This window comes from Zosterops lateralis (genome assembly GCF_965231275.1).
Source record: "Zosterops lateralis genome assembly, chromosome: 2".
NCBI lineage: Eukaryota > Metazoa > Chordata > Aves > Passeriformes > Zosteropidae > Zosterops > Zosterops lateralis.
The window spans coordinates 100,823,900-100,839,346 of NC_139763.1; the positions used below are offsets into that span (position 1 = coordinate 100,823,900).

Sequence of the window (15,447 nt, forward strand, 5' to 3'; positions counted from 1 at the left end):
GACAAGAGAGAATGTCCTCAAGCTGTGCCAGGGGAGGTTCAGGATAAACACTGGGAAAAATTTCTTCACAGAAAGGTTTGTTAAACCCTGGCACCATCAGCCCATCCCTGGAGGGCTTTAAAAGTAATGTGGATGTGGCACTTGGGGACGTGGTTTAGTGGTGGCCTCAGCAGTGCTGGGAGAACGGTTGGACTCTATGGTCTGGAAGGGCTTTTCCAACCAAAATGATTCCATGATTCTATTCTATGACTCTATGACTCAGGCCCTGGAAACCATGCAGTGCAGACTGAGGCTCTGCACAAACTATGCGGCTTCCTCCCATTTTCCACTCAGTGCAGCTGGGACAAGGTTTAACTTCCAAACAAGTCAGAGCACACAAAAGCAGCCACTGTGGATGCAGTCGTACCTGGGAATCCAACTCCCAGTGGCTGGCTGGGCTCTGGCAGGGGCAAGGGGGATGTCTGGGAAATATCCCATAGTCTGCCAGCCCAGAGGTAAGGCTGGCAGGCCAGCACAGTGCTTGGATAGAGAAAAGGCTTCTGGAATGGGGAAGGAAAGACAGGGACATTTTAGGGGGGTTGAGTCCTACTATCATTCCTGCCAGCTTGGGGAACAGAAGAATCTCTGAACACACAGCTTGCTGCTCCAAAGCACAGCTGGGCACTAACTATCCAGACATATCCTGATAATCACAAATCCAAGAAAATTTTACCACCATTTATTGTCATAAAAAGTGTAAACAGTCTGGGAAATTTAAATAGGCCTGAACAAACAAAGCATGTGTCTGAGAAACCTGGCCTAGTGGAAGGTATCCATGCCATGGCAGGGGGTTGGACTGGATGGGCTTTAAAGGTCCCTTCCCACCCAAACCATCCCATGATTCTATGATTCTGAGTCTGCATCAACATCCCAGTGATGAGGATAATGAAGGGGTGAGAGTGGAAACAGATCTGCCAAGAATATCCATAATGAGATGACGTGACTCTGCAGAAAATTACCTTGTTCTCATGGAAAGCCATCTAGGGCTGAGAGCTGGTACTGATGTCTGCCCAAACCCAACAGTAGTCACTGCAACCACTTACATCATTCAGCTTTATTTCAATTGGCCAAGCCTGCCTGCATTTCACAGCTCCTGATAAGATCTGGATTAAGGCTCCTTGTGGAATGCACTGCCCTGAACCCTCCCTTCTCCTTCTCCAAGATGTGGCTGCATGTGAGTCAATGGAATGTTTCTATCTATGACTTTGTATTATGCCCGGGCTATATAAAACCAGTTTATCTATGGTAAACTGAAGGATTGCTTCTCTATAATATCTATGTAAGGCTTCTTTCCTCTTCAGACACACATTGACCCAAGTACCATCAATTACTTTGCATTTAAATGAAGGAAGATGAAACAAGCTCTAAAAAAACTCCATGAGGTCAGATCAGGAAACAAAATTTTGGGACCTGAAAAGCAAATGTCAGTAGCTATACACAAACCATCTTACCTTCCAAGGAATGGAGGCCTTTTTCTTTGGCAATCTCATACACACTGCTGAAATCATCCCCAAGGTTTGGATCTGCATTAGCTGTGAGCAGAGCCTTTACCACACTGTCACAAAACAGAAGGAAAGTAAGGCAGAAGTAGTAGATGAGGAACTGAAGCCCTTCAGAAACAGAAGCGTTCAGAAAGCCCTCTTCAAATACTTCTGGGAATGTTAACATACCAGGGAAGTTAACCCACAACCATAACTGAACATTTCAACAAATAGAGCTTCAACAGCATACATTAAAATGAATGAGATGGGGGAGGCAGTGGAAGAAGGGGTGACACTAGATATATGCAATCCTTCTGAGGAGACATGGCCAGAACATGCTCCTAGCACAAGGCATATTCCTAGACACTTGGCTCCAAGGTGAACTCTGTCCCTGCAAAAAGGAAGATTATTGTAACACTGCAGACTAAGGGAAGCAAAACTACATCACTTTTGAGAGGCAACTGTACAGCACCTGCACCTCTGAAATAAAGGTGCCATCCTGCCACAAGAAGTGCAAACAACTTCCACAGTCAGCAGTTCAGAGGAGGCTCTGAAGATAATCAGAGGGCTGGAGCACCTCTGCTCTGGGAGACAGGTTGGGAGAACTGGGGGTGTTCAGCCTGGAGAAGAGAAGGCTCCAGGGAGACCTTAGAGCCCCTTAGGGCTGAAAGGGGCTCCAAAAGACCTGGAGAGGGACTTTGGACAAGTGCCTGGAGTGACAGGACAATGTGAATTGCTTCCCACTGACAGAAGGCATGGTTAGATTATATATGAGGAAGAAATTCTTGGATGTGAGGGTGGTGAGGCCCTGGCACAGGTTGCCCATAAAAGCTGTGGCTGTCCCATCTCTGGGAGTGTTCCAAGCCAGACTGAGGCTTGGAGCAAACTGATTCAGTGGCAGGTGTTTCTGCCCATGGCAGGAGGTAGACTGACATGGGCTTTAAGGCCCATTCAGCCCAAACAATCCTGTGATTCTGTGATTCCTATGATTTGAACTTTACAGCCCTTTCAGGCACTGGAAGGGGCCCTAAGGTGTCCCTGAAGCCTTCCCTTCTCCAGGCTGAACAACCCCAGCCCTCTCAGCCTGTCTCCAGAGCAGAGGTGCTCCAGAGCTTGGAGCATCTCCTTGGCATATGGTGAACTCACTCCAGCAGCTTCCCATACTTCTGATGTTGGACTCCAGAGCCAGATGCAGCTCTGCAGGTCTCAGCGGAGTGGAGCAGAGGGTCAGAAGCTTCTCCCTCGCTCTGCTGCCCATGGAGCTGGAGATCAGCCCAGGACATGCTGGATTTTGGGCTGCCAGCAAATGTTGAACATTATGAACCTACTGCAGCAGGACAGAACACATGGGACACACTGCCCAGGCAGTTTTGGTGTGGGAGTCCTCACTCTCTGCTTCTGAATCCAAACAATCATCAGGCCAGAATTAGATTTCTCACTCCTTCTGAAAGCAGCTTGAAGCCAGTTAATTCTTAATTTTTTTTTCCAGCGTGCAGGCTTCCCATGACAACTAGACAGTAACTCATCTGTTAGCATTCATCACCAGTGACATGGCTCACAGGCTGACAGCGATGTGCGCCGCAGCCTGACATGTACCTGCAGGCTGTGGCTTGTCAAGTCACATCTGGAATTCAACTTAAGCTCCTCTTCCATTTTCCCTATAAATGCATTAGCAGAATCAAAGGTGGTTATTTTATTATTTGAGCATGGTATAATAGAGGCCAGCTCCTTACCAGCACTGGTGCACTCTTCACCATGGACAGAGTCACCTGCAGTAAGCACGGCACCAGGACTGGGGGCAGGAGATAGAATCATGGAATTGTTTAGGTTGGAAAAGCCCTCTAAGACCATTGGGTCCAACTGTTCCTCCAGCATTGTCAAGCTTAGTGATACCCAGAAAACAGAATAAATCCTTCCAACAATGTTAGAGTTACAAAAGCAAATCGTTACTTGTATGCTTTCAGGTACACAATGTGGTGAAAAGTGTGGTATAGTAATTCTACAATTCTTATAAGGTTAGTTGATTAGTATACTTATCATATACTGTCCAATTAAAAGGTTAGTTGGTTAATTCCTGGGGTCTTGCTCCACTGGAAGCAATCTAGAGGTTTATTTTGCCCCACTTTTTTTATGTCTGGTCCAGATTCTGGTTGGAAAAGAGGATGTCCTTGTAGCTGGTTCTCTTCTTAGAATAAGAATAAACAATACTTAGGAACGTGTTTATAAGGTTAGCTTATTTTCCTAAATGTAGGGAGGAAAGATAGGAAAAGTACTAGAAGCTACAGCTATGCTTTAGCAATCTACACAGCCATAAATATATGAAAAATATAGAAAGCTAAAAATCTTAGGCACCATTTCCCCCTAAACTACACTGCATGTCAAACATCCACCTGTTTTTAAACCCTCCAGGAATGGGAACTCCACCACTCCCCTGGGCAGACTGTGCTAGCGCTGGACAACCTGTTTAGGGAATAAATTTTCCCCACATCAACCTGAACTTCTCTTGGTGCAACTTGAGGATGTTTCCTCTTGTCCTATGACTTGTTACCTGGGAGAAGAGACTGACCCCCACCCAGCTCCACTCTGCTTTCAGGCAATCCCTGTGAGCATACAGAGCTCATTCACATCTGTACTCCATTTATATCCATATTTCAACAATGTCACTTGTTCTATAATATTTAGGTTGAGAAGTCCTGGCTCTTATTCTGCAAACAGCAATTTCCAATTATGACCCTTCCCCTTTTCAGTCATCTGAGAACAGGCAATGTGGTGCCAGGGAAAAGACACTGATCCAAATATCTGCCTCATGTTCAGAGAAGACATGTCTACACTGTCTTGCTACACTGCTCCTTGCCCATATCAGTGAGGACATCCCATGTACAAGTGCTGTAACTAATCTATCTATAAATCCTTCTGGACTACCTTAGGAGCATTGATAAGGCACAGGGCACAAAATGTATCCTGAAATTTGTTCAGCACCTCTAGGAAGGGCCACTCACCATGCCTAGCTCCACTCCCACCTCTCTTTCAGAGCTCAGATTTTTACCACTGTCCTCTATGGCTGCAGCAAAATGCAAAGCAAGGAAGCAGCCTGGCTGCAAGAAAAGCCCCGTGAGGCTGAGCCTGTGGCCCTGGACATCCAGAGGAGATGTAGCCACAGGCCACCAGCCCAGGCTCTCCCACCTCTGGTCCTCAGGTAAGTCAGACCTACCCTTGGCATCTGTCTGGCACCGTGCCATTTGTCAAAGACCGTGGAACAGAGTGAGATCTGCCACATCCAGTTTTCTAGTTATGAAAGCTCTACAACAGGTCACTGATCTGTGCAAAGCTCTTCTGGAATCCAGTGCTGGATTCCTCTGGAAACAGCCTGCATCTCCAATACTTGGTGCTACTGTGGTCAACCCAGTCATCAAGAGAACTGCATCAAAGACCTTGAAGAGGAGGTCTCATGAAAGCAGGAGGTGCAGGATGGAAGAGGTTCTGTCCTGTTGTTTCATCAGACCTTTACTGACAACCTCCACGCTGCTAGAGATGGACATCTACCTACTGAAACCATCACAGAATCATGGAATCACAGCTTTTTAATCCCTTCAGGGATGGGGACTTCACCGCTGCCCTGGACAGCCTGTGACAGGGCTGGACAACTCCTTCAGGCAAGAAATCACGTGCCGCAATTAAGCCTTTGATGATCTTGCCCTAGAACTGACTTACTGTGATTCATGCAATCAGGGCTTCCAGCATCCCCACCAGGCAGCTGAGCCTCACGGATCACTCAAGTCTTTGGGCACACAGGTTCTGATCTGGTCAAACCATCCTTCTGGGACCCCATTCTCATGGCTATCACTACCAAAGAGATCCCTCTACTTCAATTTTAGCCCACAGGCTATGATACACCTTAAAGTCCCTGAATCTGCCTCATTTTACGGGAAATGATCCCAAGCCCCACTGTAGGACTTCAATCCACAACATTGTGGCCCATGAGTGAGGTACAGGTACTGAGTCATATGGTAAAACAAGATTTGCCATTTTCCTGATATCTCCACCCATCTGCCTTTTGTGGCCTCAGTGACTACATTGAAATGAGGGCTCTTCCCAGGCACTCCATCAGATAGTACCTCCATGTGCTCTCAGATACTCAGGAAGCCCTATCCTTTTCATCCATTGCTTACACGTTCAGCATTCTTCTCTGGGAAGTGACCTTCTGTGAGAAGTTGAGCAGAGGACCACAACTGCTAGATGCAAGGTGGTCTGAGAGTGATGCAGCAGGTGGTGGTGGCAGAACTGCTCTGCTCTCCCTGTGAATTACCTTCTGCACCATATTCCCTGGGGTAAGAAACATTTCCATAGCTCTTACAATGGCTGGGAGGCTCAATTTTAATAATAAGCATAAGTGATATCATAACTTCCTGGCAAAATCTGCTGTGCCAAAATACTGGCACTAGTCTAATAATAACACATCACACATCCAGCCTTCCTTCCAATCATATCTCCTGCTTTTGGGATGTGCTGACCCCTCCAGGCACTTGTCCTGCTAGACTCCTGGAATAACAGCTATTGATCGTGCCTATCCATTTTGCAGGTAATGGGACATTCAAGCAAATTACCCTGTAGGAAAAGTAAGAGTGCCATGAAAATGTAAATGAACTGTGATGCAAAGCATGTAAATGTCCCTGGAAAAAAGGAAGGACTTGTAAAATCAGGTGATTAAAGGGGCTCCAAAGGAGCTGGAGAGAGACTTTGGACAAGGGCCTGGAGTGACAGAGGGAATGGCTTCTCATTGTCAGTGGGAAGGGTTAGAAGGGATACTGGAAGAAATTCTTCCCTGTGAGGGTGGTGAGGCCCTGGCACAGCTTGCCTACAGAAGCAGTGACTGCCCTATCCCTGGAAGTGTTCAAGGCCTGGCTGGATGGATCTTGGAGCAACCAGGTCTAGTGGGGGATGTCTCTGCCCATGGCAGGGGGATTGGAACGAGATGAGCTGCCAAACCCAAACCATCCCATGATGGGTGAGTTTCAATGAGGGATTCTCTTGCCCATACACTTTTTGTACTCCTCCTCTTGCTGGGGCAAAACAACACCCCACGCCAAATCCTAGAAGGAGTGGGATGTCACTGTTCAGCTGGGCTGCTCCAGCTTCCCTCCATAACTCACCTGTGCTCAACAGCCTCAACAAGCCGAGTTTTAATTTGCTGATCAAGTTTTGATTGGATTAGAGGCAGAGCCTATTCATCAGCATGAATATAAATCCAAAGTGACCCTGGTGATGACTCAGAGGGCAATGCTGAGCTAGAGTTGGCTGGGCAGTTCAATCGATTGGGGAAAAGTGCTTTCTGCTTGTAATGGCCGGACTAACATATTGTTCAATAAATAAATACATGTATACAATACAGGGGTGGGGAAATCAATGGTGAGATGGTGGGAGGGGACTGTGGCTGCGTCAAGAGAGACGTTGTGCCTGGGCCAAGGCGCCGGCAGCTGGGGTTGGTGAACCAAGAAGCCTCGTGATCCCCATGACCGTGTGTTATCAGCACAATGCAAACGCCTGGGTGGGTTTTGATACACGGCTGCCCTGAGCTCTGGCGGGAGCCACATGTCCTGCCTGGACACAAAGAAGATCCTTGTGTGGTTATATCTTAACTGTGTAAAATTCAGCACAGCAGGAGGCCTGGGAGGAACTGTTGCTCAAATGAGAATAAGTGTGGATGTGTCCTTCCCACGAGCACGTTTATATCTACCTACGGCACAGAAAGCCAGGCAGCCACAGTAATTCCTCACGCTGTGATGTGTTATTATTAACCCAGATAAAAATTACTGACTCCTCAAAAAGGGATAAAAAGGGACTATGGAATCCAAAAAAATGGAAAAAAAAATCTTGAAGGGTGGTAATTGTTATTGTTCAGTTTTCTTTAAGAGTGTGACATGGGTGAATCATCTTTCAGAGAAACAGTGAAGGCACACAAGGGAGTTGAGGAGTGTTAGAAGCCTTGCTCCCTGCCTGGGGCAGTAAGAAAATGTGAAGAGAAGCCACTTCTGTGGCTTGGAGAGGTGCAGGAACCTGCTAAACTGATGGTATCACATTGTGCCTGAGTTGCAAGACATCAAATGGTGCTCATCCCTGAAAAGAGGAATGCTCATGCCCAGGGGTCTGAGGGGGGGGGGGGGGGGTGCTGCCAAGGCAGAGATATGAGTAACAGCTGCAGAAACAGACAAGTGGTCACTGCTCATCAAAAACACCCAAAAAGGGAGTGGCTGAAAGCCAATGCCCCTGTCTGTAGGATCAGGCCCTCCAAACGTTTTGTCATCACAGCTGAAACCCACACCCAAATCCTCAGCTCTCTGACAGGTGATACATTGGGCCATACCTTCTTCCAAAGGTACTCAGATATTTTTCCAGCTCCACTGCAAATAGCTCTGAATGACTTGCCTAAAGTGAAAGGAGTGAAAAAACCCCCATGGAACAGATGTATGTATCTAATATAGATAACAAGACTGCATCAGTTCATCATGTCACTGCCTGTAGACAGGGAACAGATCCAGATCAGTCACCCTTCACCAATCTCAGAACAAACCCACTAGAATATCACTATGCATGAGGAATTGTCATTACCAGTGTACAACAGCCACACAGCATCTTCAATGCACATGTGGACAAGGCACAGTTCCCAGCAGCATACATGGAGGCAAGGAACAAACTACTTCCTGACTCCTCTCCCTAAGGAAGGTTGGAGGAGGGTGAGGGATGGGACAAAGCCATGTTGGGTGAAGCCCTGCTGGTTCTGGTTCCATGGGAGAACCTTTGACCCACAGCTCCTTTGATCTACACAGAAAGGCAGGGCAGGAAAAGGCGAGCTGAGGCTCAGGGAGGAGTCACTTGACATTGGCCATTCCAAGAAGAAAGGTGTTGAGAAGCAAATGTGAAGAAATGCAAAGAGATCCAGACCTGAAGAGGAAGGCAGAAGAAGAAAGGGTGTGCAGGAAGCTAAAGCTGCAAAAAGAAAATGATGAGTAGATGATGTGGGGAAGACCTGAGGGAATTTGAAGGCTAAATCCCCCAACAAAACAGGAAGACAAGGCTCAACATGACCTGACAGTGTACTGTCAGAAACCCATGCCCTGGGCTGATCCCACTGCATGGGCAGCAGAGGAGGGGACGACTCTGAGTCTCTGCTCCTCTCAGGAATTTTCCCTAACAGCCAACCTCAAGCTCCCATAGCACAATTTGAGGCTGTTACCTTTTTTCCACGTCCCTTGTTACCTGGAAGAAGAAACTGACCCTCATCTGGCTTTGCCCTCCTGTCAGGGAGTTGAGAGTGAGAAAATCACCCCTGAGCCTCTTTTTCTCCAGGCTGAGACCCCCAGCTCCCTCAGCCACTCCTCATCAGACTCATGCTCATGCTCCAATCCCCTCCTTCAGAATTGCTGCCCAGTTGAATGGGAGCAGAAGCAGGTTCCAGTGTTTTAGAACTACTCAAACTTATCCCACTGGGACTCAGACTTTCCATGCTGCTCTGTGCCTTAGTTTCCCCTACCACACAAGTAGTTCTCTACCTCAGAGGAAGCTGAGAAGATGACTTGATATTTCACTGTCACTTTATTTCTGTGGAAAGGATAAAAACCAGAGTAGCTGATAACTGGATATAGAAAAGGTCACTATGCTACAAAATACAGACATACAGCTAAAGTCCTACCCTCCTACCTGCTTTGGGGTTTCATTTATGGTAGCTGTATTGCTTATTTTAACAAATGCACAAACCCCACAAAGCTTTGAGTATGCATTTAATTAAAGCTTAAATACTAAAAATATGCCAATGCTATGGTAATTCCTGCAGCAATTTTCAACATAAAACCTTCCTTTGCTGCTGTAAACATGGTCATAGCTGATGTATGTTTAGCCAACGACCCAGTTACAACCTGTATCATCATGGAGCCAAATAATTTGGAGGTTGACTCTGTCTCATGTAAAGAAAGAACCCTAAATGTCTGTCACCTCTAGATCCACTACCGTAACTCCTCTCCCAGGCAGACATCAGCCTCCTCTTGAAGACTTATCAAAGGGAATATTGCAGAATGCTTCTTAATGCCTCCCCACATTTTGGATACAAGACATTTCCAAGAGGAAGAAGATGATCATTGTTTTGCTGTAAAAAGAAAAGATGGACACCAAACTTGCCTTCCAGCACACTGGATTTCATCTTGTAGCTGATGGCAACTGACAGAAATCATTAAAGCAGTGCCTCTGGAATTAAATTAAACAGATGGACTGGGGCTGTCTAATTGGAAGAGTGAGGGCTGTGGAAATTGAGAAACATGACAAAGCTAAAGGACAGGTCACAGAAATCTCTAGTGCACAGCAGAGACTGAAAACGACGTCCTTCTCTGAAAAACACCTTTGAAAAGGCAGTAATCTGAGGATGAAGGCTTCCTTTTTCTTAGCTGAAAACACTCGTCTCAGTTCCCAGCACCCCTGGCCTTCAAAACCATGCTGAGGAACCTGTGCAGGTATCAACAGCTGTTAAAGAGAAAGTGGTGAGAGAACCAGTAAGTTAAATACTGGAATGATCTTGATCTTTTTGCAGGCAAACAGTATCTGTAGGTCCTGCTCAGCCACCTATGAGCCAGGGACAGCCCAGCTGACCTCTCTAGAGGCTGCTGGCCTGAGGAGCTAAGGACCAAAAGTGGTAACAACTTCAAATCCATTCCATCCAGTGGATTTACACAGGCAATTGGACAAGGGGGATGGCTTTGCACTGCCAGAGGGCAGGGTTAGATTGAATATAGGGAAGCAATGCTACCTCGAGAGGGTGGTGAGGCCCTGGCACAGGCCCCTTGGAGAAGCTGTGGCAGCTCCATCCCTGAAAGCATCCAAGGCCAGGTTGGACGGGGCTTGGAGTAACCTGGTCTAGTGGGTGGTGTCCCTGCTCGCGGCAGAGGGGTGGAATGGGATGATCTTCAAGGTCCCTTCCAACCCATGATCCTAACTCTGAGATCAGTTGCCGTAGATGGAGAAAGCATATTTAGAGCATAACCTTCTACAGGAGGACCACACTCTACAAACAAAATCATCCCTGTGGCTCTGACTCCTCCCTTCCCCAGCACACCCTGGCGAAAACATCTAGTTTCAGTACACAGTTCACCCTGTGGACAAGGTCCATTAGGAAACTATTTGTAAGGAATTTCAAACTCTGTCATGTTCCAGCTCAATGCATTTCCCCCTCTGCACTGTGGACATTACAACTCTAGAAACAGGACTGAGGGCCAAAACTTGTCTGGCACAATGCTGGAGCTGTTACATATGGAGTAAGTCTGGCTTGCATTTATGTTTGCCTCCATAAAGGATAGAATCAGAATCACAAAGGTGGGAAAAGACTTTTAAGATCATCAAGTCCAACAATATCTAATTACTTTTGTGCTATATTGAGACAAGTTCTACTGAGCTTCAGGTATTCAAGGTCTTCTTAATTTTTACTTTGAGCCAGTATTCATCTAAAATGCGGGAAAAATAAACAGAATTTGCCTGACACGGTCAAAACCTTTTTCTTTTGGCCAGGTACAAAACAAAGACAGATATGGTGATGGCTCTACCCTCTCAACAGGGACCAGCCTGGGGTCCACACATTTTTTACTGTCAAGATGCTTTCATTAACATTTCCACTTGATTTTAGGCCTGATTTTAGGTAATTATTGTCCCATGAACAGCCTTTCTCCCTGTCTCCCCTTAGCATTTGCAACTCGGGAAGTCCTGTTCTGCTTCACCAGTCACTCGGAATGGTCAACAGTCGTCACACTCTGCTGCTGACCATTGTCCACTGGGAAAGGTGGGAGGCTCCCAAGCCCATCCCTTCGTGGACAGGCAAATAACAGGGCCCGTTGCTGCTCGGACATCAAAGTTAAACAAACATTGGCAAGCCCCCACCTCTGGGCCTGTTTTAAGGAGCTCCCTGAGGAGGTCACGATTTTCAGCTTGTCATAGCACACATCAAAGTTTGCACCACACACGAACTCAGCACATGGATTGGAATAGTGTCACCCGAGAGCGGATATTCAGCCTTTGTGCACTGCTTTAATCCTGTGTTTTCCCAAGTAATTAGGCTTTTTTGCTTATGAACTTGTGACTAAGTAAAGCATCCCTGAGAGGTTGTAACATCAAAGCTCATTCTCCCGTCTGTCCCACATTTGCCAAAATTGGATTTCTTTTTCTCTTTTTTTTTTCCTTAAATAAAAAAAAACCCTAATTGAATTTAGTTGTAGACTGAATATATTTAAGAGTGTCTTTAAAAGGTTACAAGAAGCCAGAGTGATTATCATGGGAACTGTGGAGCAAGGGCACAGCATTCAGCCCCAGCTACAGCCTCACTGGTGAGAAGGGATGGGACAGCTCTTACAGGAGCGATTTTGGCTGGTGGGGCAGCCACCACAATGACATCCCAAAGGCATGGCCAAAACCCATGGCAAAACCTGAGAGCTGCTGTGGAACAGCACCATCAGTTCAGCTGTCACATCCCTGGGACTGGGAGCAGCCTGCCCTGGTCTGTCACACCACACACTGGGCATAAGGAGAGTGACAAGCTCGCTTGGGTTAAGCTCCAAAACACATCCCAAACTTTACGGGAACTCTCTACAGAGCTCAGTATGGCTTCAGAAAAAGGCTGAAGTGAGTCACCACGATGTGAGATGCACAAACCTGGAGTGTCTGCTGATGGCTGCCACCATGAGAGCCGTCCAACCAAGCTTGTGCCTTGCGTTCACATCTGCGCCTTCCTCCAACAACCTGGAGAGGGGAGAGATACGGTCAGGAAACAGATATGAAGAGAGCACCCCAAGCATCCCGGAGCTAATGAGGGAAAGCAGAATGTTTTACTGTGCAGGCACCTGCTCCAGGCACAGCCCAGAAGACCCGATGTGAAGTTGACATACAGTTCTCAAAGATGACCAAAATTAAACAAACATCCAGGCGATGGCAATCCCACTCCTTTCAAAGGGTGCAATGCCAAAATCTGTATTGTTTGTTTGTTTGTTTATTTATTCTGTTCAGTCTAATTCCTGAAGAACCAATCAGCAGCAAAACTGCTAAACCCTAATTCCAGTGACATTTGCACCCTTTGGCTGCAAAGCACCCATTAGGCTTCAGAAGAAGCTCAGTGGACTTCCAAAGCCCATGCCACCTACAGATATTTTACAGTTTTCTTGTACAGCATAAGAACAAATAAGACAACCCTTAAAAATACTAGGAACAAAACTATCCTCATGTCTCCAAAATTTTCTCAGCTTTTCCAAGATAATGGCAAGGGACAGGTTCTTGCAGCAGATACTTTAACCCAACCTAAAACAGACACCAAAGCCAGACAGTATGAAATGATAGTTCTCTCTGCACACCAAAAGGAAGGGAAGTTCAGAACTGAGACACAAATTTTACAGTGCTCAAGTTAAATGAGACAAACTAAACCCTGCATGTTCAAATCATAGAATCATAGAAAGGTTTGTGCTAGAAGGGATTTTGAAGACCATCTTGTTCCATCCCCTCTACCATAGGCATGGATACCTTCCACTAGACCTGGCTGCTCCAACCCCATTCAAGCTGGCCTTGGACACTTCCAGGGATGGGGCTGCCACAGTTCCTTTGGGCATCTTATGCCAGGGCCTCACCACCCTCTCAAGGAAGAACTTCTTTGCCATATCTAATCTAGATCTCCTCTCTGCCAGTTTAAAGCCATTTCCCCTTGTCCTGCCACTGTCTGCCTGTGTAAAAGATGCCTCAACACAACCAAATCCATGATTACAAACCCGTTTTTTCTTGCAGGAGCAAGGTGCTGCCAGTATCAAGACAGGGCAGCTATGGGTAAGGCTTTAGAAAGCAGGGTGGACTATGCAGGAGTCAGCAGTTCTCTGCCCCTGGGTTTATCCTTTTCTCTTTTCACAAATTAAAGCTTTTCCATCTTCCTTTCTGGGTGAGGCTGTCCCTGCACAGTGCATCCTCCACACAGGTGTAACAGGGAAGAGCTGTCACTAAACTCCCTGCTGGGAGAGACACAAGTGAACGCACCAGCCATGTTCCACCTGTGCAAGCACCACACTTAAGTCTTGAAATTCTGCTCAGAACCCCAGGCAAGGAAGTCGAGGTCAGGTGTGACAGCTTACATGCACTGAACAGGTCAGATCACCTTTTTAAGGACTTGGAGAGGTACATCTGAACTCAGACAGCCTTTTCAAATTCCTTGCTCCTGGTCTGCTCTAGTGGCAATGCTTTCAGCTGGTTAAGATTGCTGGGCTGGAGTGAGTGAAAAGGAGGTAAATTAACCAAATTCCTCTTCTTACAGTTGAAAAAAAAAAAAAAAAAGGAAAGCAGGAATTCTGGTCCAGGGAACACTCACAGCTATATCCAGGGTGTCTTGCCAACCTTCCTCCACCTCAACAGAAACCTTCACAGGAACCTATCCCACTTCACTAGAAACCTATCCCAAGAACAAATATATTCATCTACTGAGACACTTGGAGTGTTCAACCTGAATAAAAGAAGGCTTCAGGGAGAACTTAGAGCCCCTGCCAGCACCTAAAGGGGCTCCAAAAGACCTGGAGAGGGACTTTGGACAAGGCCCTGGAGCGACAGGACAAGTAGAAATGGCTTCCCATTGATAAGAAGGCCAAGCTAGATGGGATATCAGGAAGAAATTCTTGGATGTGAAGGTGGTGAGGCCCTGGCACAGGTTGCCCAAAGAAGCTGTGGCTGCCTTATCCCTGGCAGTGCCCAATACCACGTTGGACAGGGCTTCCAGCATACTGTCTAGTGGAAGGTGTCCCCGCCTACGGCAGAAGGGTGGGAACTAGATGGTCTTGAAGCTGCCTCTCAACCAAACCCTTCAATGCTATGATACATGGTACGATAATCCTAAAGTGACTCCCAACCAGCAATACCACTGCCTGAACTTTGGCTGATATCTTGAACACAGCTGAATGCAGTTCACCCCACTGACTGCAGAAACCAGCCAGATAAACATCACCTGAATAAAAAGCCTGTATTCCTCTCCAGCTGAACTATTTGCCTTATTTGACAGAGAGTGGGGTTTGAGAGTCAACAGGCAGGTGGCTTTAGCCAAGCTCTACACAGAAGCATGTTGGTGAACTCTTCTGACTCGAGCAGTGGTATGATACACAGTTAATGCATCTGGGTGGACAATTTGACCACCTTTTTTTGACAGAAGAGTGGCCAGCACTAGTGCTGTGGTTCTGAATGCTCTGAACTGCTCATCACGCACTTGGACAGAGACCTAATAGGTGAAAGACTAGAATAATAACTGGCAGCCTTCATTTGTAGCTCCCAACTGCGATTCATGAGGCTGTGAGCACTGTAAATGATCACAGCACCAACAGAAGGTTTATGCTCTCTTTACCAGGGTTACAATTTAAAAGTTTAATGCTAACAAACTATCTGGCAGGTCAACAACATGACCTTGGTCCAAAGAAGTATGATGCTTGAGGAACAAATTTTCACACTGAATCCACACCAGATCCAATTTTAATTTATTTTTTTAATGCAGTTTAATACCTGAAGAACCACCCAGCAGCATGATGGAGAGCAGGGATGGTTCACATACAGTCTTATGGGGCTTTGGATCTACACAGCCCTGCACATGGTTAACACTGGTCCAGCTGCAGCTCCTGCATTATCCAGAGGCCCAGAAACTCATCTGGGGAGTTGCACAAGAGCAGCCTTGCCCCCCCACAGGGTATGGTATAGAATTATGGAATCATTTGTGTTGGAAAAGCCCCTCTGAGACCATTGAGTCCAAACATTCCCCCAGTACTGCCAAGCTCACCACTAATCCATGTTCCCAAGTGCTACATCCACATCTGTTAAATCCCTCCAGGGCTGGGGATTCCACCACTGCCCTGGACAGCCTTTGCCAGAGCTGGACAACCCTTTCTGTGAAGAA

The 15,447-nt window shown here is 46.7% G+C and overlaps 1 protein-coding gene across 1 annotated transcript in view; it reads right to left on the reverse strand.

Annotated features, from left to right (window-relative positions):
- Nucleotides 1–15,447, reverse strand: part of CLPB (ClpB family mitochondrial disaggregase) — a 70,134-nt gene that overhangs the window by 44,413 nt on the left and 10,274 nt on the right. Inside the window, exons 3-4 of the mRNA XM_083884621.1 lie at nt 12,201–12,287; nt 1,491–1,594 (exon numbers count right to left, since the gene is read on the reverse strand). Coding sequence (XP_083740747.1) covers nt 1,491–1,594; nt 12,201–12,287 — 191 coding nt within the window. The remainder of the gene's footprint in view (nt 1–1,490; nt 1,595–12,200; nt 12,288–15,447) is intronic.